At 48.2% G+C, this 26,646-nt stretch overlaps 4 protein-coding genes across 6 annotated transcripts in view; 3 read left to right on the top strand and 1 right to left on the bottom strand.

Annotated features, from left to right (window-relative positions):
• The first annotated feature begins 184 nt into the window (after positions 1-184).
• On the top strand, positions 185-2,212 carry LOC135189335 (C-C chemokine receptor type 5-like). Its single transcript, XM_064169580.1, has 2 exons — positions 185-260; positions 769-2,212. The coding sequence occupies exon 2, from the start codon at positions 780-782 to the stop codon at positions 1,839-1,841; it is 1,062 nt and encodes a 353-aa protein (XP_064025650.1). The 5' UTR covers positions 185-260; positions 769-779; the 3' UTR covers positions 1,842-2,212.
• Positions 2,213-7,482: 5,270 nt separating this feature from the next.
• Positions 7,483-11,171, top strand: LOC135189333 (C-C chemokine receptor type 5-like). Its single transcript, XM_064169579.1, has 2 exons — positions 7,483-7,557; positions 9,752-11,171. The coding sequence occupies exon 2, from the start codon at positions 9,763-9,765 to the stop codon at positions 10,822-10,824; it is 1,062 nt and encodes a 353-aa protein (XP_064025649.1). The 5' UTR covers positions 7,483-7,557; positions 9,752-9,762; the 3' UTR covers positions 10,825-11,171.
• A 3,587-nt stretch (positions 11,172-14,758) lies between these two features.
• Positions 14,759-26,646, top strand: part of TOPBP1 (DNA topoisomerase II binding protein 1) — a 21,378-nt gene continuing 9,490 nt past the window's right edge. Inside the window, exons 1-15 of one of the 3 annotated variants that reach the window (XM_064169843.1) lie at positions 14,759-14,834; positions 15,038-15,125; positions 15,983-16,117; positions 16,550-16,693; positions 17,549-17,730; positions 17,853-18,046; positions 18,794-18,973; positions 19,620-19,789; positions 20,373-20,536; positions 21,026-21,273; positions 21,532-21,851; positions 22,596-22,768; positions 23,753-23,964; positions 24,955-25,244; positions 26,196-26,369. In XM_064169843.1, the coding sequence (XP_064025913.1) occupies positions 15,045-15,125; positions 15,983-16,117; positions 16,550-16,693; positions 17,549-17,730; positions 17,853-18,046; positions 18,794-18,973; positions 19,620-19,789; positions 20,373-20,536; positions 21,026-21,273; positions 21,532-21,851; positions 22,596-22,768; positions 23,753-23,964; positions 24,955-25,244; positions 26,196-26,369 (2,667 nt within the window). In that variant the 5' untranslated portion in view covers positions 14,759-14,834; positions 15,038-15,044. Of the gene's footprint in view, positions 14,835-15,037; positions 15,126-15,982; positions 16,118-16,549; positions 16,694-17,548; positions 17,731-17,852; positions 18,047-18,793; positions 18,974-19,619; positions 19,790-20,372; positions 20,537-21,025; positions 21,274-21,531; positions 21,852-22,595; positions 22,769-23,752; positions 23,965-24,954; positions 25,245-26,195; positions 26,370-26,646 lie in introns of those variants that run through there. The other 2 variants (XM_064169844.1, XM_064169845.1) reach the window with 2 other exon arrangements.
• The window catches only part of CDV3 (CDV3 homolog), a 24,753-nt gene continuing 19,926 nt past the window's right edge, over positions 21,820-26,646 (bottom strand). Inside the window, exon 5 of the mRNA XM_064169848.1 lies at positions 21,820-21,868. Within this exon, the coding sequence (XP_064025918.1) occupies positions 21,835-21,868 (34 nt within the window). The 3' untranslated portion in view covers positions 21,820-21,834. The remainder of the gene's footprint in view (positions 21,869-26,646) is intronic.

Below are 26,646 nucleotides of genomic sequence, written 5' to 3'. Positions count from 1 at the left end.
GGAAGGTGCCACACGAGATACAGCTGCTATGGGCCACGCTGACCTCCACTGCCATCTCCCAGGCCATATGACAGGTGCCTGCTGCTCTGCTCTCTCCACAGCACTGCACACCGGTGCCACTCCAGAGCTACCCAAGACCAGCACACTCCACGGCCTGTGCCTGACTCAGACCCTGCAGAGGACACAGTGTTTGCCATCCTCACCCAGATCACTGCTCCCAGCTTGCTGCTCTGCAGCATCCGGGACAGCAGCTCCAGCGGGTAGGTATGGTCAGTACTGCGCAGAGGCCACTCCGACACCTCCACAGGCCTGGTTCCTGCAGGAATTCAGGCATCCAGGAGTCACAACAACCTCAACAGGCAGCAGTCAGCTGTGTTCTGCCCACATCACAGGGCCTTTGCACACACCACTTTATGCTTTTTCACTCTGTGGTCCTCACAGGGAGAAGGCTAAAGATGGCACAATGAGAGGGGCCAGGTCCCAAAGGAAAGCATGGCCACACTCTGCATGCCAGCCTCTCCTGGCACAGCAGGCAGCACACACATAGCAAGTGGCAGGCACCACGCTTCCAGCACCAGCAACACGACTCCACAGCTGAGAGAGGGGGTCCTGGCAGCTCTGCAGTTTCATCCCCTTCCACACCTTGATCTAGTAGTGCTTCCATACTAGCAGCAAAAGGCATTCCAGACAGGACATCAGCCTGTTTCGCTGCCCTCACTTCCCAGTGTGGAGTCTCCTCTAGTCTAATACCCTTTGCTTCCTTTCCAGACCAACACACCATGGAAAACCAGACCACGGACTGGTCACAGACCACTGAGTTTGACTATGGCGATTCAGCACCGTGCTCGGGAGCTGAGGAAAAGCACTTTGCAGCACAGCTGCTGCCGCCACTTTATTCTCTGGTGGTGGTATTTGGCCTCACAGGCAACCTGCTGGTTGTCCTTATCCTGGTGAAATACAAGAGGTTGAAGAGCATGACTGACATCTACCTGCTCAACCTGGCAGTTTCTGATTTGCTCTTTGTGTTTTCCCTCCCTTTTTGGGCTTATTATGCTGCTCACGACTGGATTTTTGGGGATGTGCTGTGTAAAATGCTCTCAGGTCTCTACCTGCTTGGCTTCTACAGCGGCATCTTTTTCATCATCCTGCTGACCCTAGACAGGTACCTGGCCATTGTGCACGCTGTGTTTGCTCTGAAGGCCAGGACAGTGACCTATGGCATCCTCACCAGTGCTGTCACCTGGGCTGTGGCTCTCTTTGCTTCTGTGCCCGGGGTAGTGTTCCACAGGTCTCAGAAGGAGCAGGCACATTACACCTGCAGTGCTCATTATCCAAGCGAAGCCACAATCAACTGGAAGCACTCCTACATTTTAAAGATGAACATTCTGGGACTTATTGTTCCGATGCTCATCATGGTTTTTAGTTACTCACAAATCCTAAGAACGTTACTGAGATGCAGGAGTGAGAAAAAGCAGAAGGCAGTCAGGCTGATTTTCATGATCATGGTTTTTTACTTCATCTTCTGGACACCATTCCATATTTCTTCTTTTTTGCACACATTTCAAAGTTCGTTTTTCCACCCAAGTTGTGAAATCAAAGGTCAGCTGGAGAAAGCCATCCAGGTGACAGAGACCATCTCGATGGTCCACTGCTGCATCAACCCTGTAATCTATGCCTTCGCAGGGGAGAAGTTCAGGAAATACCTTTCTGCCTTCTGCCGGCGGCACGTTGCAGCCTGCCTCTGCAGACAGTGTCCGGGCCTCTACGGCGAAAAGCTGGAGCGAGCCAGCTCCACCTGCACAGCCTCCAGTGCAGAGCACGACATCTCCACCGGGCTGTAGCAAGCAGCCACACACTGCTCAGCAAGCGCTGCACGCCCGCTCTGCCTTGGGCACCGGCTGGCATCGCTTAACATCTCCGTGCCCACCACCACTGAAAGCTTCAATTCCTGTGCTTAACTGTTCCCTGGGCTTACAGCAGCTGCCCTGCCTAAACCGAGAGGCTCAGTGAGCTCCCTAGGAAACACTGCCAGCAAGGCTGGATCACATCAGGAGCCGAGTGGGGACCAGAACAGTACGACTCTGTTTCTTCACCCTAATCCCACCCAAAGCACAAGGGCCTGTGAGCCTGCGCTGGGGGAGCTGCAGCCCTGAGGCAGACACATGGCATCTCACAGAGCCACCTCCACCGGCTGGAGGCTCTGGGGATCGAAGTACCCAATTAGCACGCAGCGTTCCTGCAGCATCTTTTGGAAGCAGACGGCAGCCCTTCCGTGACACGGGTGGGCATTTGAGAGAGGGACACCTTCAGCTGCCTTGATTTTGCCCTCTACCCCTTATTTTCTGTACTCAACTAAAAGAGGTTCCCATGAAAGGGAACTGGAAGATGAAATATACCAAGATTGTATCTCTCCTGTGCTAGGAGAGCTGACTGACCTTTATCTAAGGCCACTTAACTCCAGGGTTTCTCTGCTAGCTAATAGTCATTTGGAAACATCATTCTTTGGACTCTAGGCTAACTTGAAGCGTTTTGATTGTAGTTCTTTAACTTTATGACTGCCACATCACTGTCTGGTTGCTAACATTTTCCAAACTGGGCTTTTCATTGGCAATGTTGTGGGTTTTTGCAAGTAGCTGCACACACCAAGTCTACTGACTGCATAACGAGACAGCGGCGCACCCCCAAAAGCCAAGAGCCTGTTCCTGATCCATCACAGCCTCCAAGGAAAACAGCACTTAACCCACAAAAGCACACCAGGAAAGAGCTGGAAGGCCAGAGTGAAAATTAGCTTGGCATTTGCTATGCAAGATGCTGCATGAAAGAAGTATTGGGACCCCGAGAAGGAATTTGGAGCCCATGAGCACTGGGCAGAGGCTGCCCTAGCTCTGGACAGGTGAATCATGTGTGTAGAGGAAGCCTTCCCATGGCAGCTGCAGCAGCTGCCAGGCTGGGCTCCTCTGTCACAAGCACCTGCTCTTCACACCCAGCAGGGCTGGCTTGGGGGTGCACTTCTAGGCAGAGAGCAGCAAGGAAAGCAGGCAGCACAGAGGAGGTGTAGCCCTGCAGGATGCCCACAGCCAGCTGGCACCTCAATCAGAACTGGATGTTAAGCAAAGAGTGGAGTGTGCTGGTGCCCCACAGCCCAGCAGACACACACTTCTCTTTCCCTTTAATCTATGTGGCTGTCTAAGGTCATGATGCTTGCAGGGGAAGGAGTGGCACAGACAGAACTTCAAGCCGTGCAGGTGAGCACTCTTCCTGCCAGGCAACTGTCCTACTGCTTGGCTTCCCCTTTACTTGGGAGGGCACAGCTCATGCAGGTAGCATCTTGCTCCTGGGTATCTAGAGGAGCGGGTTCAACCAAGCTCCAGGCAGCATAAGGACACAGAGGGGATTCTGCCCTCTTTAACATGAGGCATGTGACTCTAATGCCTAAATCAACAGCAGATCTCCCCAAGGGCCCTCCGTGGTGCCCAAGTCAGAAGCAGATGTGTGATTTAAGTGACCTCTGGAGAAGACAACCTGCCTGACTGCAGAGAGAACCTGGAAATGCCAGCCTCTTAATTCAGGTGTCAGACACCTTAACCCAGGTGGGGCAGAAACTTTCTCCTTTAGCCTTGTAACACCAGAGCACTGCTTCTGTTAGTTGTCAGCTTTGTCCTATCAGCTACTACAATCTGGCCACTGCCTTGTGAGGTTAATAGCCACAGACAGACTGAAAAATAAAACAAACCCCAAACTATCCCCACAGTAACCTTTTCTTGCTTGGCAATAATATTTCCCTTTCTTTTGTCCTTCTTTAGCGCACTAAAGTGAAAGCACCTTTTTGGTATGACATCATGAATCAGTGCAGTGTGATACAAAGCCTGGTCTAACTGTGGTATTTTCTGCTGTGTTGTATTTGAAGCTGTCATCCTGTGGCAAACATGTTTGTTCCTGGTGTTAACGCAGTGAGATGAATAAACTCTGTTTCTGAAAGCCAGTGTCCAGGCTGTAGTCCAGGCAAGCAAAAGGCCAGCAGCTGTGCTCTGAGACCAGAGGTGGTTCACATGTGCAGCTGCAGAGGGAGGCTCCAGCAAAGGGAGCCACCCTGACCAAGCTGTCTGTCCAGCTCAGGAGCTGCCTCAGCTTGCAGAGCTTCGTGCATCTGCAAGCTTGAAAAGAGTGCATTACAATAGCTTGGGGGAAAACTGGAGCCACAGATTTGGGATGACTGTGTGCACCATATGCAGAAGAGGAGGGATAAAGCAAGGCAGTAAAAGATGGCACCCGGTTAATAGTGGATTCTCTACAGACTTTCTCCAGCCAATTTCAGACCTCCTTGCACTGGGCAGAGAGCCTCAGCCATGCAGTCTGCCTGATCCGCCAAGTTCTCTGTGCGAGGCACTCCAAGCGTTCACAGCTCAGCACAGAAACAGGCTGCTGCTCCTGTGTCCCTGTCCCTGTCCCACTGCCCGTTTTCTGCCTACAACTCACACTCCTCCTCCTCTGCCCACCAAGACATAAGCTACATTCTACACTCAATGGCTTTGATTTCAGGTTTTCTTCTGCCTCTTAGCTTTGATAGGAATACAATCAATCTAAGCCTGAAGAGTAGCTCATTGTTATGCTCTGAGCTCAGGCAAGATAATCCTCGGGTCCTCATCGTAGCTTTGCACAGAGCCAAGCAAGGCTCTGGATAGCTCTGTGGCAGATTTTAAGTCTTAATCAAGCAGATGTGACTGCAGCATGGTTTAGCCACAGGCCAGTTAGCTTTGAATTAGACTAGAAGGACTTCAGGCAGTCTGGTCACAGTGAAGTGGAGCTGGAGCTGCATGTTAAAGCTTCCCTTCCATGGGAGGGTTTAACAAAATCCTCGTCCCCTTGCGGAAGAACACAGGCACCTGGGCAGAGAAGTGGGAGAGATGCAGTCCTCAACTCGAGCTCTGCAGGGAAGAGCATTGAGGTGAAGGCCCAGCACGCCTGTCAGTTAGAGAGGCAGGCAGATAGGCACACACTTGGCAGCGAGCTAGAGGTGTGGTAAGAAAATGGCAAAGGGACACTGGGACCGTAACTGCAGCAGAGAGGAAACTAACACAAGGAAGAAGCACTGCACTGCCTGGGAGGCATCTGAACTGCTTTGGTGACACACTGAGGAACTGAAAGCCACAGAAGGGACAACCAGCAGCAGAGCCCCAAAAAGATGCAAGACAACCTCTGTGAGCACTACAGGTACGCTGCTGCTTTACAGCAACGGGAAAAGAACAGCAGCCAGGGTTTGTCCACCACTCCTCCAGCTGACACGGGTGCTCGGCCTTGCTGTACTTACAGACTCTGATACAAAGGCTGTTATTATATTGTGTGCCTCTAAGAAGGGCATCTGCCCTGGGCCCCTTTTCCTCAGCCTCTCCTCTTCAGGTGGTGCAGGTTTGTAATAAATGGGATGGAACCTGCTAGCTGCATTTCAGATGTCTGTGCCCATAGCCCTGCTTGCTGACATTTGTATCTCACACTGGTACACCAGCATCCAGTCCCTGTGCCAGCAGACGTTTCAGCAGTGACAGTGCCACCTCCTTGTGCAGTGCCACAGCACCAGACACTTCAGTAGTGACAGTGCCACCTCCTTTGCAGTGCCACAGCACCAGACACTTCAGTAGTGACAGTGCCACCTCCTTTGCAGTGCCACAGCACCAGACACTTCAGTAGTGACAGTGCCACCTCCTTTGCAGTGCCACAGCAGTGTGAGGGCTTGGTGGAGTCGCTGAGGGAAGAGGTTGATTGCTCAATGCGGGCGGAGCCGACAGCATGCCAGGCTGCACACTGAGGGGAGCAGAGGCTAAAGAAAGGTCTGCTCCTGGCAGCACTGAGCAACACCACACCACCAGCACCCAGCAAACAGCACGAGGGGCCCAGAATCACCCACAGCCACGTGCAAGACCTGCTCAAGTCAGAGCTCCTAAGAGCTCTGCAGCTGGTCCAGAGCTAGTTGAACACATCTATCATTCAGGTGCTGATAATGAAGTCACAGGCCAGGTGCCTGTGGCCAGGCTGTGCCCCTGTACTCGGGCTGCCAAGTGCTAGTCACTCCTGGTGATGAGTCTTTCATGCAGTTCTAAGACCCAGATGGTGAGCAGACCAAAGCCATTCCCCTTAGTCTGCTGCCATAACCTTGAGCAGCAGAGGACCTTTCTTGATGTGCAACACTCTCTGCCATCTCATGATGCTTCGGAAAGAAACCCTTAAAATGTCTTTTAACATCCATCTGCAGATTGTTTGGGAATGGGAGATTGAAACATATTTGGTTTCTACTGACCATACAGGGGTCAGGCAGTGTGACTGCACCTGATAGCAGCCATTCAACTGGATACTGAGACTCCAGCCCTGAGAGAGCTGACTGGAGCAGTTAATTAGGAAAGAAGGAGAAAAAATCTTTTGGTTAGTCCCTCATGCAAAGAAGGCTGACATGGAAAACAAGGCTGAGCCTTTTTGCTTCACTACTGTCCCACTCTGAATCTGGGATGTAACTCAGAATCTGTGATTCACTTGACATCCGTTAAGGAGTGCCAGCATGCAAAGCACAACATCTCCACTGGGCTGCTGGCATTTTAAAATCGAGTGCAGCAAAGGTGTCCCTTTAGTGCTGTTATTAGGTTGATAGGATGAGGTATTCCAGAACCCTCCAGAGAGATGTCCTGGGGATGCAGGCATTGAGCTTCATTAGGTGTCTCCTCAGGGTTCCCTCTCAGAGGCGCTCAGGCACCGCACAAGGCACCGTCTCTTGATTTCTCTGTACTCCTACCTCCTGTGTGGTTTCTTTGATGTCTAAGAAGCATCTAAAAAGTTGCCTATGGGGCAGCTTCTGTTTAACTGTAAAAGTCACAGGGATCAGCTGCAAGGAAGTAGCTGATAAGAACTCAGATTCTATCAGGCTTTTCTGAAGCTTAACTGCAAAAAGTAAGTCTTGCTTTAGAAGGAGGTCAGACACACTGTACAGTCTAGGGCATAGTCTCAAAATGAAATCACAGCCCAAAAGACCAGACTAGTGAAAACAGACTCAATACAATCTCCTAAACCAGAAGGACTGCAGCACAGAGGCAGCCACCAGAAAGTGCAGAGTAAAAGTGCAAGCTTTGTTCAATAGCTCCACTTTTTGACAGGGACCAAACCTTCAAAAGCAATGTAGGGAGCAAAGGAAAGAGATGAATTTCCTATAAACTGTTCTCAATTCAAAGAGCTTTTAGCTAAAGGAGAAAACAATGATACAAAACCTTCTTCTAAAACTACAGCTGTGGGTTGTGAAACCTTGAGTTTGGCTCCTTGGAGGATCCTTCACAATTTCAACATCTCTGCACATCTCAGAGTTAGAAAAGTAACATCTGATGACCATTTTTAGAAAAAAGAGAACTGCTTCTTGAGTTTTCTCACATGAAAACACATGCTTGCTAGAAGCCTTCAGCCTGGTCCAGCCCTCCTGATGCAGGAAGAGGTGGGTTTACCTTCTTCTTGTGCCCGACAGATCGCTTCAGCGTTACTCGTGCACCAATAAGCCAAGGCAGCGCTGGCACCACCAGATACATGGTAAGTCCTCTCTCCCTCTTTGCTTTGCTGCAGTCACTCAGGTACTCTAAAGCCCGAGGTGGGAAGTACCTGACAGACTTCACCAGCCTACCCAACTTTAGCAATGACTCCGGGGAAATAGACTGGATCTGGGAAATGGAATACACTTGCGAAGGGCAGAGCCACGGCAAGACTGAGCAGCAGAGCCAAGTGAGAAAGGAAATGCACCCCTCCAGAGGCTGAGCTGAGTGAGAAATGGAACACAGCATGCCTCTGAGGGTGATAGGTAGGGATGGCAGTCTGGTGTTAAACCTCTTACTGCAAAGACAAAAGACCTTGAGTGAGGGATACCTGCTCTTCCCACAGGGTGACCAAAGAGATCCTGAAATCTTTTAAACAGTCTCATGCAGCCTGCTGACTTGCAGAGAGCTCAACATTTCACCTCTGTTTACTTCACTTTTTAATTGTTCCCACTTTATAGCATGGTACAAATGAACTGAAACTCGCTTTAGTACAGCCTTTGCCTTTTTAAAGATGCAGAGCTTTGACTGAAAACTTAGCTTGGAATAGTGACAGGAGTTTGCTCAGCTTTGCCATGGAGAGCTTTCCTCTGGAAACGGCCTGGCTGCTGTCGCAACCACAGCCACAGCATTCATCAAGCATGCTGCAGTTTGCCACAAATAGTGTATTTATCTGAATGCCATTGCTGCAGAGATCTTCTGCAATTACCTTGGGAGGTTTTGCGTGACCAGGCAACATAAGCCCAGTTGGATATCTCTAATCAAAGCTAAACAGCCCAAGTTAAGCCACTGACACATCCTAGCCACTGGCCAATGGCGTTTGCTGTAACAGTGAGATCACAGGGTAGAGAACAACAGCACTTACAATTCCCTTTTCCCAACGAGTGCCTGTAATTCCCACTGTGGGCATGTGCTGGACAGCACACCCAGTGCAGGGGGGGAGGTGTTTTTGCAGAGAGAGGCTTGTGGAGCAGCAGCAAGGCTAGGGAAATGGGGCTTGGTGGGAGGAACTGCTTTGAGAGGAGACCACAATTTAAGAACGCAAAAAGAGTGGAAAGGAAAAAGGTAAAGCGGAGGGAAGATGTGGCTGTGGCTCCAAAGGCAGGAAGGAGGGAAGGCAGTGTGTTAGCAGGCGGCAGGAAGAGGAGCCTGCGGTGAAAGAACAGCGGCAGCGTGGCGTGAATCTGTAAGTCACCCACTCGTGCAGCCCTGCTCGGGGCTTACGGCCCAGGGGCTTTCCACACCCTGTTCAGGAGCACCACTCAAAATGATCACGACAGGACCTGCAGGGCCTGGCACCCTGTTGCAGCCTCATCCCATAGCCCCAGCACACACGTGCCTGACCCACATGCTGCAAACAGGGGAACGTAGCTGCCTGCAGCCCAGGACTTGTGCTACCAGGGCAGGCAACACAGAGCTAGCAGAAAGGAGCATTAAACACTTGTGCACTGCCCAAGCCTTGGCGCGTTTCGGAACGGGGAGGTTAACGTTTGGGAACAAGCAGTGTTTTGTAAAGATGCCTTTTTGAGCTTTGTTTTCCTTAAAGAGTTGCTCCAAGTAAAAGAAACCCTGATGATACTTTCAAATCAACTTACTTGCTGCCAGTGCACCTGAGCCACAGCCACTTCCTTCAACAACAAACCCAACATCTATCACCATAACTATGCAGTTAGAAGGGCTGTGGACAAACACCTGCTCCACAGAGCTTGCCTGAGCTTCCTAAAAGCTAGTCTTGGAGGAGGCTGACAGCACTTATTTTTCCCACAAGAAACTGAATCTAGGCCAAGCTGAGACCCAGACTTTTCAAAGCTGCCAACATTCTCTTATTCCTTGTTCTTCAGAAGAAAACTTCATGTTGCACTCAACCATCCAACAGTGTGTGAATATGGAGGTCTGTCATGATAATGCTAGGAACAGAGCTGACAGGCCTAGGGAGAACCTGGGCAACGCTGGCAAAAGCAGCAGCTCTTTTTGTTTGCAAGGTGCAGATTTCGCTCCAGTAAGGCACCCTGGTTTTTGAGCAGATCCATATCTGCACTGTGCAGCTTAAGAACCTCTATCAGGAGCTAGCAGGTTAGAAGAGGCTTAGATCATGATTTTAAGGCCACAGGAAAGTGGTTCAGAAGAGGACATCGCTGCCCTCACTGCTGAGCTTAGAATCTCCTCTAGTCTAATACCCTTTGCTTCCTTTCCAGACCAACACACCATGGAAAACCAGACCATGGACTGGTCACAGACCACTGAGTTTGACTATGGCGATTCAACCCCATGCCCAGGAATTGAGGAAAAGCACTTTGCAGCACAGCTGCTGCCACCACTTTATTCTCTAGTGGTGGTATTTGGCCTCACAGGCAACCTGCTGGTTGTCCTTATCCTGGTGAAATACAAGAGGTTGAAGAGCATGACTGACATCTACCTGCTCAACCTGGCAGTTTCTGATTTGCTCTTTATATTTTCCCTCCCTTTTTGGGCTTATTATGCTGCTCACGACTGGATTTTTGGGGATGTGCTGTGTAAAATGCTCTCAGGTCTCTACCTGCTTGGCTTCTACAGTGGCATCTTTTTCATCATCCTGCTGACCCTAGACAGGTACCTGGCCATTGTGCACGCTGTGTTTGCTCTGAAGGCCAGGACAGTGACCTATGGCATCCTCACCAGTGCTGTCACCTGGGCTGTGGCTCTCTTTGCTTCTGTGCCCGGGGTAGTGTTCCACAGGTCTCAGAAGGAGCATGCACGTTACACCTGCAGCGCTCATTATCCATCAGAGCAGAGAAATGTCTGGAAGCAATTCCTGACCTTAAAGATGAACATCGTGGGGCTTGTTATTCCAATGCTAATCATGATCTGCAGCTACACACAAATCATAAAGACCTTACTGCAGTGTAGGAACGAGAAGAAACATAAAGCAGTCAGGCTGATTTTCGTCATCATGATTGTCTACTTTTTTTTCTGGACCCCCTACAACATTTGCATTCTCTTGCGGGACTTTCAAGGTACATTTTCCTTTGCCACTTGTAAAGGCAGCGGTCAGCTACACAAAGCAACCCAAGTGACAGAGACCATCTCGATGGTCCACTGCTGCATCAACCCTGTGATCTATGCCTTTGTGGGAGAAAAGTTCAGGAAGTACCTGCAGAGGTTCTTCCGGAAGCAGATTGCAGTCCACTTTTCCAAGTACTGCCCCGTGTTCTACACGGACACGGCCGAGCGAGCCAGCTCCACCTACACACAGTCCACGGGAGAGCAGGAAGTCTCTGCTGCATTGTGAGCTGTGGCTACAGAAACAGCGGCACTGGCTTCTGTGAAACCATCTCTGCGGTGAAAGCCTGCAGAACCTGTCTGGACGCTGGCTGGGAGGCAGCTGCCACGGATGGCAGAATACACCTTTACACAGCTCATCTCTGCTCATCCCTTGTGGCGCTTGCGCAGAGATGAAAAGGATGTAGTGAACTTGCTACCCAGGTGTGCCAGCATGGGATTCTCAGGGAAAAAAGGGCCCTATGTTTTTGCAAATGCCAAAGAATACTCTTGTACTACAGGGCCCAAACCCACAGGAGGGTTACAAACTGATTTTATAAGTGTTTAGAAACTGGCCCTGGTTCTTTGGAAATCTCTCTTGACTGCAGCTCACAGAAGCTCAGCCTTGGCCACATCTTTTAGCAGCCTGGGTGTGCATGTCTGTCAGTCATGGTGAACTCCTCCGGGCTGCGACGCAGGTCTTTACAAGTGACACAAGAAGACTGTAGCCATTTAGAAGAGACTCTGATATCTCCAGGTATAGGTTTTCCTTTGCATATTGTTGAGTACCAGCCTTGTGGATCTTTCTCCCAACAGTTTGAACTCCCAGGTATTGCTAAGTAAGTTACCCAAGTGTCTGGTATTTCAGAAGGCTGTATTTTCACTAACTGCTCTTTTACATGCTATTAATACACCAAAGCTAATAGCTTGACCTATCCTTGCTCAGCAAATCAAAGCGTTTGCAATATTGTAAACAGAAAGCACTGCAGATGGAGCTTTAACCAGGTTAGATGAAATGTAGATGAGCCAACAGGGGGCTAGTTTTTGAGTGCAGCGATTTTGCTTGTCCTTTTTCCAGCATATATAAGAGAAAAAGACTTTAAGGAAATCAATGAATGCAGCCATAATGTCTACCACAACATCACCAGAGGTGTGAAAACGAGTGCTTCACAGGAGGGCTGAGCCGGATGTTTTCAGAGATAACCATGTGCTTAGACTTTCAAGACATATGAATAAGTAAGAATATTCACTGTTCCATAGGGGCAAGGGCACAGAGCATCTCTTTGTTGGGTTTAGAAGCAGCTATCATCTGAGGGCTATGACAGTGCTTTGTTTATTTCCATGCCATTTAGGAGTTTTACAGAGAACAAAAGCTTCCACAATTAATAAGACCTATGGTCAAACGTGACTGGGCTTCCCCTCAAAGCTCAAATCCTGCAACTGACTTGAACCCCTAGAAAACATGAAATAAATATGGACATACTCAGGTGCTTAAGATCATACCACACTCACACTATTAACTCACTGAGTACTGCCCAGCAGTACCATCTAGGGTTTCTTACACTCCCCCGAAGACACATGGGTTGGGACAATTCTAGAGACAGGACATTAAGATTGGATATTTTGATTGCTCTTCATACCCAGCAGGGCAACTTTTGTTTGCCAGCTCCTCTAGATAGACTTTAAAATAATTTCAAAGTGGTCCCCCCGAGATTTTTACATTGCTAAGTGCTTAAGCAAGCAGGAAGTGCATCAGGGAAAATCTTTTAAAGTTACTCAATTTTGTTATATAAAGCACTCCTTTTGGACTGCTCCCACAAGGGAACTGTAACAAAAGTATCCTACACGTTGTGACTGGCAGGATTTTCATCTGCATGCTCTTTTTGAAGGTGCTGTGCATCAATAGTATATATTTTTAAACGGGCAACTACAGCAGCACAGGCAGAAATTGTGTAGCTTCAGCACAAGATGACAAACACATGCATTTCAAGAGACAGGAAGCTACGTGCAGGAGCCTCTCTAGACAGGCTGGCTGGTTTCCCCCTCATTCTTCCAGAATAATTTTATGAGAATACTTTTATACTTTATTCTGCTCTTGATTTAAATTTTCATTTGGCCCTTAAGATACTTTGCCTTTAAGTTTATTTTCTCTGGGGGCCTTTGGCATCAGGGAGGCTATGGATCTTGACCAGCCCTGCAGGAGCAAAGCACAACAACCAAACCTGTGTGAGAACACTGGTGAGCTCTCTAGAAGGCACATTAAAAAGTAGCCCAGATCCTCTGCAGTGTTCTCTTCTACAGTAGGGATCTTTCCAAGTGACAAGCAGCTTGAGGCAACAAGTGGAGCTTAGGTGGCCCATGGGATCAGCATCTGATCAAGAGTTTCTATCACTTTGCCAACAAGGGACTACCCTTCAATGAAGGAGAAGAAGCCAGGTATCAGCTGCTACAGTGAACTGTGACCCTCTTCAAGGACATCATAGAAAGTGTGGCATTTGGCAGCAATGCTGCTTTATATATTGCCTGGCATTTGGCAGCAATTTTCTATTATATATTCCCTGGCATTTGGCAGCAACTCTCTATTATACATTGCAGGTATCTGGCAGCAATGCTGTAGTATATATTCCATGGTATTTGGCAGCAATGCTGCTTTATATATTCCATGGTACTTGGTAGCAACACTGTATTATCTATTCCATTAAAGTTGGTTAACTTCCGAGTGTCAGGACTTTTTCATCCTTTACCCCCCAAGAAGAATGAAAGGAAGAGAAATTCTTCTTCCTTATAACTTGCCATAATAGAATCATAGACTCATAGAATCAAGCAGGTTGGAAGAGACCTCCAAGATCATCCAGTCCAACCTAGCACCCAGCCCTACCCAGTCAACTAGACCATGGCATGCTGGAAGAGCAGGCTGGACAAATTCAGGCGTTCACAAGTGGACTAAGAAGCAGCACCATCAGATCACACAGAACTATCAAGATTACCTCAGCATTGTTAACTGTCACTAACAACCTAGGAATAAACACTCTTCTGGTTGTCACTACACATTTGATTTGGCTTTTTACAGACGGGCAAAGCACACACCTCTCTCTGATCCAGGATGACCCAGTGTTAGTAAAATAAGCAGGCACACCAAATAATTGCCACTGCGTCCCCCGGGCCGAGGAGCCAGGCAGCCCTGCGCACGCTGCCCTTCCATTCTCCGGAGTATGGTGCCATCGTGTGGCCGCACGCCGCGGAGCAGCCACCAGCCCGGCAGCGCTTCTGCCGTTCTCTTTCAAAGCATTTCTTTTCCTAAGGGGGTCTGCTACCGGAATCACCGTCCCCGCTACGGGGAGCATCGGTGTGACGGAAACAGCAGGATACCTCAGCAAGCCGCACGGCTACTAAGGGCGCAGGCCCACCAACTGCGCGGGCACGGGCACCTTGCGGGGACTCGGGCAGCGTGAGCCGGCAGGAGCGGGCACAAGCCCTGCTCTGGCAGGAGGGCCCTTGGCAGTCTCGTCCGTCCCTCGAAATGACCAGAACAAAATGCCTTCGACGAAACAGTAAGGACTGAAACTTGGGTGGCAATGGGATACTCACGCTTGCCGTCTCCACCGGACTCCTGACAGCTGCGGTGGGCAAGCAGCACCAACAACCCAAAGAGCTGAAACGGACCTGGCGGGGTTCTGGAGGGCAGGTGCCAGTGCCAGAGGCAAGGGAATGGGGAAGGGACGAGTCGCTGTGGCTGCGACAACGCCTAGCGCGGACAGCATCGCCTCGCGCCTAACCGCTCACCGAAGTGACGCAGACTGAGGGGACCCGCACCGACAGCGACCGGGTGCGGGGAGCCAGCGGGAGCCAGCGGGAGCCAGCGGGAGCGAGCAGGCGGCGCAGGCCGCCCGGTAACGGCCGCGAGCGACGACCCCGCGCGCCGCCCGCGCGCCGCACCTCCAACGGGCAGGCGGCGGCGGCTCGCGCGCAGCGCCCGCTTCCCGCCCTCCGCAGGCCCCGCCCCCTCACAGGGCCCGCCCCCTAACTGACCCCGTCCACCGCAGGCCCCGCCCACCGCAGGCTCCGCCCCCACAACCACCGCCCCCACAGACCCCGCCTCCCACAGACCCCGCCCCCTCACGGGCCCCGCCCACCGCAGGCCCCGCCCACGTCGGCCGGCTGCCCGCGCATGCGCGGTGCGAGCGCCGCTGCTTTCCCGCCGGGCCGAGGTTGCGGTTGGGTGCGTGGCTGGGCCGGCCGCGCCGCCGCCGAGCAGGGCTGGTGGGTCTGCGGGGAGCCCGGCGAGAGAGGCCGCTGCCGGGGGGGGGGGCCGCGCCGGGGTGGGCGGCGTGGGGCGAGCGGCGTGGGGCGAGCCTGCGGGACAGGGGCTCCGCAGCTCGCGGATCTGGGCGATGCGGCCCTCCGGTGCGCGGGTCCGGGCTGCGCCGAAAATGCCGGGGCTCTAACCGGGCTTCGCTTCTCAGTTAAAGGATGAGAGGCAGCAAGGAGCCGTTCTTCGTGAAATTCGTCAAGTCCGCTGGGAACTTGGAGTATTTTTGTAAAGCCCTTGAGGTGAGTGGGTTTGGTCCCATCTCGCTGAGCGGTGCGGGCGGTGCAGTGGATTTCCCTGGTTAGCTTTGGTGTAGCTTGCATGCACACAGCTGGAAACAAAAGCTGTTTCTGTGGCAGAGGTGTTCAGAGTTTAGGAGCCTTTGTGGAAGAAGTCGCTTCTTGAATACGGAATAGTTATCATTTCAAAGGCTATTGACGTAAAGTCACAGAATCGTTTCCGTTGGATCTTTGATCGCGTCCAGCCGGTAACCGGTAGCGGGGGAGCTGCAGCTTGCAAGGCCTGCCGTGTGGTCACTCTTCGGAGCACTAGGCCGTCGTAGGAGGGACACCATGGGTGGTTTAACGTCTTGAGAGATGAAGCTGAAGGCATCGTGTGGCAGGATCACATCCTGAAAGTGTGCATGATGAATGTTTGAGTAGTGTATGGTGAATGTCTGTTGAAAACAGCCCTGTGAGGAGAGGCTGAGGGAGCTGGGGGGTGCAGCTTCACGGAGGGAGTGACTGGCGTTGGAATGGGCTGCCCGGGGAGGTGGTGGAGTCCCCATCCCTGGAAGTGTTTAAATGGAGACTGAATGAGGCACTTGGTGCCATGGGTTAGTTAATTAGAAGGGTTGGGTGATAGGTTCGACTGGATGATCCTAGAGGTTTTTTCCAACCGGGTTAATTCTGTGATTCTGTGACTGTGAAGACCTGAGGAATGAGGGGGTCACCCATGACATATTTTAGCCCTTTCTTCTGCTTATCTACTCCCCCATGGTACCTTTGTTGTGAGCTGCTTCAGGTAGCTGTGTCATTTCCACAGGATTACTTGTTTGTAGTTTGTTAAACTGACGTTGTTTTGTGTTGTTTTCCTGCAGTCTATAAAAGAATTTCAGCCAGAAGAACATCTCCAGATCCTTGAAGAAGAAGCGGCACTCAGTATAAAAGAAGATGATAAGTCACTCTACATTTGTGATCCTTTTAGAGGTGTTGTTTTCAGTCATCTCAGAAAGGTATGCTACCCATCAACTACCTCTAGCTGTGTTCTTTCTTTTCTGCAAGCACCCCTGGCCACTCCTGTGCTCTGCATGTACAGTAAAATCTGTGAGACTTGCCTGTGTCCTGTCCTCAGGGAAGAAAATGACTAGCAATGCATAAAGACTAGTGTGAAGCACATGGGACAGTTCTAGGTCTGCTGGAGTAGCTAGGCTGGCTCTCACACTTTTCTACCTCTGAGTAACAGGAGTTTGTTTGACCTGCAAGGAATTGTGTGGCAGACAGCCTGAAAGGACTGTACTGAAAATCTGCAGCTGAAAGTAAACCCAGAACTGACAGAGAAAGGACACTGCCTTCTCCAGGATTCTGGGCCAAGGAAAGCCATCCTTATGCCAGTGTGCTTTCCACCAATGCTCTTTTTGGTTTGTTCCCTGTTGTTTTTATTGCAGCTTGGTTGCAGGATCGTTGGGCCCCAGGTAGTTCTGTACTGTATGGAGTCGCAGCGCTGTGTCCCAAGAGCAGAGTATCCTGTGTACAACATGACCATGGCCGATGTGACAGTGTCCTGTACCAGCCTTGAGAAAGACATTAGGGTAATGCACTGCATGGAGGGCTTGGTTAGCAGCTTGTCACTGTTGTTTCCTTCAAGAGGCTCATTACTCAGGCAGCAGTCATGCTGTATGTAAGCCTAACCAGGCCTGTATCTAGATCTAGTCTTAATATAGTCTGTGGACTGTGTATAGAGTGTGTAGGGAGCTGCATGGAGAAAGCAGGGGTCTTGTGGAGTATGAGTGGGCATGTGGTGGTGTGTCTGTGCCTGCCCATGTATGCATTATAGAAGCACATGGATGTATAATCATACAGGGTTTCAGATGTGTGTTATTGTGGGAGTTAAGGGTTGTTTTGGGGATTTTTCTTAGCCAGTTAGACAAATCCCTTGCCTGGCTAGTGTGTGGCTATCATGATACAGATGTTCTGTTTCTGGTTCCTCAGAGCTGCATGGTGGAGATTTAATATCCAGTCAGCTGTGGTTTCAGTAGCAGTTTACCTTTTTTGTGTTCCTTAGAACTTTACTTTTTATTTAATTCCAATGTTGCTTTCTAGTTGGTACTACCCAAAATGTCAACCATCTATAAAGCTTCACTCATGCAGTGTGACAGCAGTTTCTTTAGTATGGGTGTGTATTATGTCTGACTTACAAATGCCAGTAAAATGGAAACTATATGTGATGGGGTTTGTGGCTTCCATATATGCCAATTTATATCAATTCTGTGCTTTTGAACATTTTTTTAGGAGAAACTGGACAATTTAGTCCATGATTTTGATATTCTTCAGGAGAAACTGGACAATTAAGTCCATGATTTTGATATTCTTCTAAGGTGAATGTGTGACGTAGGTTCTTTCTTTCTTTTTTATTGATAGCTTTGCATAATTTTATTCCTTCCCAGGAAGAAGTTCATAACTATGTGCAGATGATGGGTGGACGTGTGTACAGAGACCTCAATATATCAGTAACTCATCTTATAGCTGGAGAAGTTGGCAGCAAGAAGTACTTAGTAGCTGCTTCTCTGAAAAAACCTATTTTGCTTCCCTCGTGGGTTAAGATGCTGTGGGATAAGTCTCAGCAAAGGTATTGAAACACAAATCAAAAGTGGTTTTGTTCTGAGGACTGGGAATTCTTGGAGGGATACAGACAGCTTTGCTCTTCTGTTTGACTTGAAGGAAAACCATGTCTTGTTTTCATTCCTGTAGGATGCTGAGGTACACCGAGGTTAGCATGGAGGACTACACTTGCCCTGTGTTCCTGGGCTGTACCATTTGTGTAACTGGCTTAAGCACCATGGACAGGAAAGAAGTCCAGCGCCTCACCGCTGAGCACGGAGGGCAGTACACAGGGCAGCTCAAGATGAACGAGTGTACTCACCTCATAGTCCAGGAGCCAAAAGGTAGAGCTTGCAGAGTGAAATGCTGCTCTCACTTACTGAGTTGAAGCAGTGTAAATATGGATAAGCGTGAGAGTTTGAACCAGCTCTGTTCCAGTGTTGCTCTCACTGTTCCTGCTTAGGGAGTCACTGCTGCTGGAAAGAGTAATGCAGGGCCCCATTACTTTGCACTGAAGGCATAAAAAGGAGAACAAAAGAGAAAGAAACCCAGAGACACAGGTGGTATTTAAGGGGAAAAAAGAATCCTAAAGGGGATGGAACAATACAGAAAAACAAAGCTTTTGGGGAGAGCTGGGTAGGACTTAATATACTGATTGAAATCATGGACTGTGATCTGTTCTTTGTGCCTTCTGAACTCCCTGCTATGGTAAAATGGAAATTCTTTCACCTTGGCAAGATGTAAGTGATTGTAGTTGCGTTGTGAGAAGAATGGAGAGGGTTTTCTTTTCTCCAGTCCTTCCCATTCCCGTGAGAAGTCTCCTTTCCTCCCTGGCTCTGTTTCGGTTTGGCTGTAGTTCCCTGTCACGCCTTACCCATCAGCTAGCCGTCAGTGAGATGTTTTGCCTTGGCGCTATTTAAAGGATGATCCAGCGTCTTATCTGAAGAGGTCTGGGTAACCCAGCTTGCATGCTGACACCAGTTATTTGACTTCTGAAGTGTTGTTAATGCCCAGCCACCTTTCATCAGCCACTGCTTGAAGCATCAGCTTTTTGGGTGACTTGTGATTTTCGTTTTGATTGCATTCCAAAGGCCAGAAGTACGAATGTGCCAAAAGATGGAATGTGCACTGTGTGTCTGTGCAGTGGTTTTCTGACAGCATTGAGAAAGGCTACTGCCAGGATGAGACAATGTATAGAATAGAGGCTGCAGCAAAACAGAGCAATGTGCCCAGCACGTCAACACCTACCAGCCACCCCAGCAAGCTTGCTAGTAAGTAAAACCTTTTAAAGCATGTTACAGTAAGGTAGGAAACATTGTTAGTAAGGAGGAGAAACTTTCAGTTTCTCCATCAAGCAGGATGTTGCCTGTTTTTTGGCAGTTTGCATTCTGACCCCAAACACAATAATGACTCTTCACCTACATTGACTATTCCAACATTTGTAGGCTTCAGCATGTGAATCAGTGTTTAGAAAGTAAAATTGAGTTAGGCAGACGATTATCTGCTTAAGAATCAGTGGTGTGTATCTCCCAGCCCTGTTGATATGTTTGTAGTTTAAAACAAGTGTCTGTTAGGAATTTAATCTTACAGCAGTCTTGGGGGAAAAAGAAATGCTGGGGGGGGTTAATTATTAATTTTTCTCTTTTTTCCCCTTCATATATTAGTTTTTGCTCTATGCTATAAACAGAAGGAAAGTGAGAAGCATTTTGTGAACAAACATGATAGCAGGAAAGACACAGCCACAGTTTAAATGTGTCTTTCCAAAGAGTTGTTACTGAGGGCTGCTTCCAGAACTGCCTGAACAGGAGCACTGGGTTAGCAGCACCAAGGAAAGGTGGGGAATTTAGGTTGCAAAGAACTGTTAAGTGGCTGAGCTCCACACTGATTTCCCTCCAATTCCTCTCTCTTGATTTCAAGGTCATACCCTTTCGGATGTCAGCCACATTTCCAATATCAGCTCCAGTGTTGTTAGTGACTCCGTGTGTAGTTCTGCTATGAGCAGCAGGCTGGATCCTGCTCCTGATGAGCTGGAAAACTTGGATCTAAGTTTGCTTCAAGCCCCTGAAGATCTGCTAGATGGGTGTCGAGTATGTTTAACAATGTATGCCTTGAAATGTTTCCTCAGAATCCCATGGCACACTGACAGCGGCTGCTTGAGTAAATTATTGATTGTGTGGTCAGATCTGTGTTGTGGCTGCATGCTGTAGCTTGCATGTGTGTCTACACAGATGTGTGTGAGTTGAACATGTAGTATAAAATCATGTACTTGTGGATATAGCTATTTAAACACTGTCATGAATGGATTCTAGAATTCATCGGTGCTTTAGGGTGGAGGTTCTGCTGCTGCTTCGAAGCTGTGGCACTACTTTCTGTGTTCTACAGCAGTCTAAACAGATCATAGCAAAGTAGCCTGCTTTGTTTTGGTTGTATTACTTTGGTTTGGGGGTTCTTTCCATTTGCAAATATTGACGTTTGTTTGCAAAGTTCAATCATCCAATTCTAAATGCTGAACTTTGCTGCTTCTCAGAAGCTGTGGCACTACATTCTGTGTTCTGCAGCAGTCAAAACAAATCATAGCAAAGTAGCCTGCTTTAATTTTTCTTCTTTTTTTCCTTTTCTCTCCTTTTGTTTTTCACAAAGCCTTTTTTTGCTGCTCTGTTTTCTTTGTAGATTTATCTGTGTGGTTTCAGTGGCAGAAAGCTGGACAAGCTGAGAAGGCTGATCAATTGTGGTGGAGGTGTTCGATTTAATCAGCTTAATGAAGATGTTACCCATGTCATTTTAGGGGAGAGTAGTGATGAGCTGAAACACTTTCTGGACAAGACAGCCCACAGGTTCTGATAACCATATAGCTTAAAATTTACTTGCTCCTTGTTTTCTTTCTCCCACAACCTCGTAAACAAGAGAACATGTCATGGTTGGAAAATCAAATTACAAGGCCTACAGCTAGTATTCATAACCACATCCTTGTGTGCTCTTGAATAATGTAGTTCTTTGAGCAACTATGAGTCCCCTCAGTGAGCAGAAAACCAAGTAGGGTTGGTGAAGACGGGTGTTTAAATATGTGTGTTCATGTGTTGAGGGGGAGGGGTTTGGCAACAGAGCAGTGGCAGGTAAAAGTTACATGACACAAAGTAAGCATGAAATTCTCTGTTCTCAGATTGAAAGAATTAAAAGGGCTATGAGGATGAAGTGGTCAAAGCTTGCTTAGTATTGGAGTTAGAAACTTCAGGTGTGTGTTTATAGACTGTTATTTGTAGAGTGGGAAAGAAGGCTCTGTTCTGAAACCTGCTGGAACTTTTTTGTGTAACACTATTTTATAGGCCTCATGTAGTGACAGCAAAATGGTTGCTGGAGTCATTTGGTAAAGGTTACCTACATCCAGTGGAGCAGTTTATCCCTCTAAACTACCAGCTGTTGGAGAATCCCATATTGGAGCAACCTGGAATGAAATCAGTTCTTCCCAAAAGTAACAGTCTCTTGAGGAAAGAAGCTGTGGACAACATAAAGCACCAGAAAGCTGCTGAAGATGAATTCCTCTCTCAATATATAAACAATGACTCTACATTAGGTACGTTCTAGGCTCAGCATACCATAGGAGCTTTGGCTGTTTGTGATGAGCATTTAGGGCATGCAGCATTTGCTTACTGAAAAGCTGGTCACACTGTGTTAACTTCTAGATTGTGTCTTAGAAACCAAATGGTAATAGGCCTAGAGAGAGCAGTCTGTTGGCAAGGATCAGAATGCTGCCGTTTAAGTTGTTGTCTTTGTTCTTGTCAAGCCATTGGTGTGGCTGGTTGTGATTTTTGTTTGGTTTGTTTCTGTGCAGATGAAGTTGATAAACAAACATCCAGAACCTTCAGTGATGTTACTCACTTGACTGTTCAAGGAGAGAATCCGTCTTCTGTCATTGATGCTTCTTTGGGAGAGTCTTCAGCACTGGCTGAAGGAGGCTTGTTTGCCAGAAAGTGCTTTCTGCTGCTGGGTTTTGGTGAGGAGGATGAGTGCTGCATTGCTGATCTCATAAAGGAGAACGCTGGCAGAGTTCTGCCGCTGCAGAGCAGAACCATTGCAGACTATGCTGTCGTACCTTTACTGGGATGCCAGGTGAAGCCAACTGTTGGTGATGTTGTCACAAATACATGGCTGGTGAGTCAGTTTCAGTTCTGCAAGTAAACAGGTCTCTCTATTAGGCATAGGTCTTGGCAGAACGTGGGGTTAGTGGTGGCTTAAATGTAAGTAAGACAGAGATCAGCCTCATTTCGTATGAAGCATGCTTTAAACCCTCTGCAACTCTAAGGTGTCCTACCTGTCTGACTTTGTTTTTTACAGGCTTGTTAAGTAGGACTTCATTGTCATGACTCAAAGACCTGTTATATGAGAGTCTGATGGCATTCTCTAGTGAATTGTAGAAGGAGCCAGCTGACTAATAATGAATTCATTTGACAGCTTTGTGCTTACATTTTCTGATTTCATGCTTTTCCAGCATTTTAACTTGTTGCAGAAGAGCAAGTCAGGTTTACAGCTCAAAGTCAAAGCCATCTCAGCCTATTTGCCAAGAGCAGGCACACAATGTAGCCTAAGCACTGTTAGTGTTTTTCAGTACTAGGTAACCTTCTGTGAAGCGGATCTGTACAAAGCCTCAGATCATGCCTTGAAGGCACCCCCCAGGGTTGGAAGAGTAGTAACTGAAAAGTTCTGAATAATGCCTCAATATGTCAAGATTGACGGAATCCAAATAACCTAGAAAATAATTTGATCAATGGGAAATAATTTGCCTCAGGTGAAATGATGGAAGCAGGATTGCTTGTTGTTGAGTCCAGAAGTGCTGTTGTGCAGTTGCTGAGATGTGTTGGCTTGATTTGGATGTTTATCTCCTTCACTTTGTTCAAGATAACCTGTGTGGAACAGCAGCGCCTCTTGGATCCCCGGTCCAATCCACTCTTCACACCAGTGCCAGTAATGGAAGGAGTGAGCCCTCTGGAAGCATGTGTTCTCTCTTTCAGCCAGTTCACTGGTGCAGAGAGAGATTCCCTGGTTTACCTGGCAGGACTGCTAGGAGCCAGGTACGTCTCCTTTCACTGCTGCTTCTTGTCAGCCAGTGTGGCAAAATCCTTTATGATTTGCATTTTTTCTTCTACAGGAGTAACAGATTTTGATATGAAAAGTCTTTTGGACTCCCTTCACTTACAGAAGCTAGTGCTGAAGCAATGAGAGATGTTCTTTTGTAGCTCTTTTACTTTCCTCTGCTTTGCAGCAATTGAATCAGTATTCACACAGACTAATTTCTTCCAGAATATGCTCAGTCTCCTGTTTCCTGATGACTGTCTCAGGAACATTTTGCTCTGCTTTGAAACAGCAAAAAAGTCAGTTTTTCAGATGCTAACTTCTAAGTTCACTTCAGTTGTCTGGGAGTGGACCATTGTTCCTCTTCTCAGTACTGTCTGGCTGAGCCTCATAGCCATTGATAGTGCACATGTCTTAGGACCTGGAATGGTGAATTGCTTGCTCTCGGTTCCTCAGGATCTCTGAATAACAGTAAGGAAAATATGTTTTGTCATGGAGTGGCAACAGTGTGTAGCTTAGAGTGTCATTTGATCTGACTTGTATTCTGTTTGAACTCGATTCTTTGCTGGCAAGTCCTCAATCCTGCTGTCTTCTTGAAAGATTGAGTCCTTGATGATAAGAGGGGAGCTGTCATGTAAAGAAAACCTGTTCGTTGGGAGCTGGTGCTTGCTGGCTCCAGGAAGGACTCCAGCCCATCCCCTTGATCTTGCAGAAGAATGTTAGGCCTGGTATATGACCTGGATATTGCATACAGGAAGACTTGTGGAGTATGAGAAATGTGATGTTTCTGGTTCTGCTAGGAGCAGAACAGTACCACTGAGCTGCTTCTTTGTCTCTTTGCTTGATGGTTAGGTTGTGAGTGCAGTGTGGATGGCCTCACAGGGTTCCACCCGTTCAGTTTGAGTCTCTTGGGTGCACTTAGTGGTCTGACTGTGCCCTGGGTGATTTTCTGTGTGAGCAGATGAATGTTTTGTTACTTGCAGAGTGCAGGAGTTCTTTGTGCGGAAAGCCAATGCGAAGAAGGGGATGTTTGCCAGCACCCACCTGGTGGTGAGGGGCCCTGATGGCTCCAAGTATGAAGCTGCCAAGAAGTGGAAGCTGCCAGCAGTCACTGTGGCCTGGCTGCTGCAGTCTGCGAGGACTGGACAGAGAGCAGATGAAAGCAAGTTCTTGGTTGAAGACGCAGAGGCTGAAGGTTGGTTCTTAGCAAATTAGGGAATGTCTTTGTGTTGTTGTGCTGTGCACCACAAAGAAGGCAGGAGTGAGGAACTTTGGGGGTTTTCCTAACACATGCAAGGTGTTGCAGCTAAAGGATGTTTTCCCTTTTTTAAATTCTGTCCATAATAGAAATGAGGCTCTGTGCTTGTTGGAAGCCTCTTGGAGCTAGTGGAGCCTCATGGCTATCAGCCAGTGGGAATCAAGCTCTGTGCCCCTGCTCTGGTTTTGACACATACAGTGCTTTGTAGATTGTGTGGGAGTCAGTAGATCCAGTTCACAACTTCCTCCTTGCTAGTCTGCAGTGATGTGTGCCCCTGGGTTCAGTTCTTCATGCCTGCTTCATCTTCCCATGCTTCTACTCTTCACACTTTTTTTTTGGCAAGATTTCTCCCAGATAAAGTTGAGGTTTAATCCCGGACATGCTTTAAGAGCTTATTTCTGTCCAAATCTTGGGCCTGCTAATCCAAAGGCACAAGGAGCTGGCAGTGTCCCTAGTGACCTAAAGAGGTGTAGTTCAGAGTTGTGAATATGAAGGAAGTATGTTGCATGGGAAGGGGGAGCCAGGGAAGAGTTACCTTTAATGCTGGAAGGGAAGGATTTGTTGTCTGTTCCATCTTCTTGGGTTTATATTTTGATAGTTGTACAGCAGCTGTGAGCTGTGTGTCTGTGGAGCTGCAAACACTGCAAGTGCACCAGACATTGCTCGCTCCTCTTCAGACACTTGCTCAAGCTCAGTGCCAATGCAATTCTAAGCAAGCAGTTAGCTGAGAGAGACCCTTAAGGTACTGGCTTTTTAGAATACAGTTGCCAGTTTAGAGCATTTGTTGGGGGGGATGTGAGTTACTATTTTTGGGAAGAAAGGCCAGACAAACTTTGATTTGCCTGTCTGAAACAAAGGTGTGTGTGAGATGTGCGTGTGGCAGACAGATCAGGTCGCTTGCTTATGCTGTCTTTTTTTCTTTGGAAGACAAGGAAATGTCCATTGCTCAGCTTAGCAAGACGCCAGCAACTGTTACATCTCCTGATTCAGAACAACCTACATATCTCCTCCAAGCTGGAAAACAAACAGCTGTGACCCCTCTTGATATCAACAGGTTCCAGAGTAAAGCTTTCCAAGCTGTAATATCTCATCATATTGGGAAGACAGCCCCTCTTGCACAAGGGGCACTGCCGCAGAAAGAGCCATCTTTACATCTTGATACACCATCGAAATTCCTTTCCAAAGACAAGTTATTCAAGCCTTCTTTTGACGTGAAGGTGAGAATCTCTGCAGCTATTCTAATCTGCAGAGCTTTACAGTACAGAAGCTCTGCCTCTTTTTGTGCTATGAACTTCCAGGCTCTCTGGTTTTAATGCAGCCAGGAGCACTGGCTCCCTTTATTTGGATCCGTTCCTAGCCAGTGACCTCTGCACTACCTTTCTTGACTAGTAGATGCTGTAATGTCCACTGTGCTAATGGCCTCATCCTCGTGCATTCTACACCTTCCACTACACAACCTGTGCTCTTTACAGCTGAAAACTGAGAGACATAGCAAGAAGACTTAGAGTTGCTCCAGATATTTGGAAGCAGGTGTTTGCTTGTTTTGTGATGAAATGCTGCTCTAAGGACAGGTTGTACTGTAATAGCTTTATAGTGTCTACAAATGGAAAAATACAGTGGGGAGTTGGGTTCATGCTCTCACTCTGGAGGCTGCAAAAGGCTGGAAAAACTGGTAGTCTTAAAAGTGAAAACAAAGAAACCCCTGGCACTTCTGGAGTATCTATGCTGAATAGATCCTGAGTGACTCAATTGTACTTTGGAAAGCTTCATGCCAGTTTCTCCTTTTCTTCACTGAAAGATGCATGCACTGACCTCCTGCAGAGTTGTTGGGGATTTTTAGGGAGCTGTGGGTGGGTTGGGTGTTATGGATTTTAGTTGAACACTTCCGTCTGCATTACAACAAAACTCACACACTCAGGAGAATCCTGTGTTCTCTTTACTTCTGCTTAGGGAAGACCATACAGCAGCCTACAGGAAAGGTGGGGGAGGGTAGCAATAGGAAAAGGGGTAAAGGTTTTAAAGGTTTGAGATTGGAAGCTGCTACTGTAGTACACTGTCCTGGTTTAGCAGCAGGAAACCTTACTCCAGGCTGTTCTTTCAAAGCTTGCACTTGAGCAAGGATTTTGTAATGCACTCGTGAAGGTCAGTTGGTTGTCTGTTTTCTGTAGGATGCTCTGGCAGCTTTGGAAACTCCAGGAGGTCCTAATGAAAAAAACAGGAAGTTGAGCACACCTCTTTCTGAAGTCATCTGCAGAAACTTGAAACTGGCACTGGCAAACAGCACAAGGCACACTGTGGCTCTTAGTGCCAGCCCTCAGCTGACCGCAGCACAGCCAGAAGCGGTAGGAAATTTGGGGTCGAGTTCTGGAGCATAGGCTTACATGAGAAAATGCCACATCCTTGTGGTGATTGAAGTGACAGAGGAGTTTGTGATGGCAGTGCAGTGGAATCCTGTGGCATCAGATTTGATGGATCTGATTCCATGTTGTGGAAGGGCTCAGTGTGTGATGGAGGCAGCAGAATGTGTTCTGAGAGGCTGGCTGAGAGGGAATCTTTTGCCTTTGGCTTCTTAGAGCATGGAATGACAATAGTGCTGGGGTTCGACCACGGCATTTAGAA

This window comes from Pogoniulus pusillus, chromosome 32 (assembly GCF_015220805.1).
Source record: "Pogoniulus pusillus isolate bPogPus1 chromosome 32, bPogPus1.pri, whole genome shotgun sequence".
NCBI classification, from domain to species: domain Eukaryota; kingdom Metazoa; phylum Chordata; class Aves; order Piciformes; family Lybiidae; genus Pogoniulus; species Pogoniulus pusillus.
Note: the sequence above shows the minus strand (reverse complement) of the source record. Positions and strands in the feature narration are given on the sequence as shown.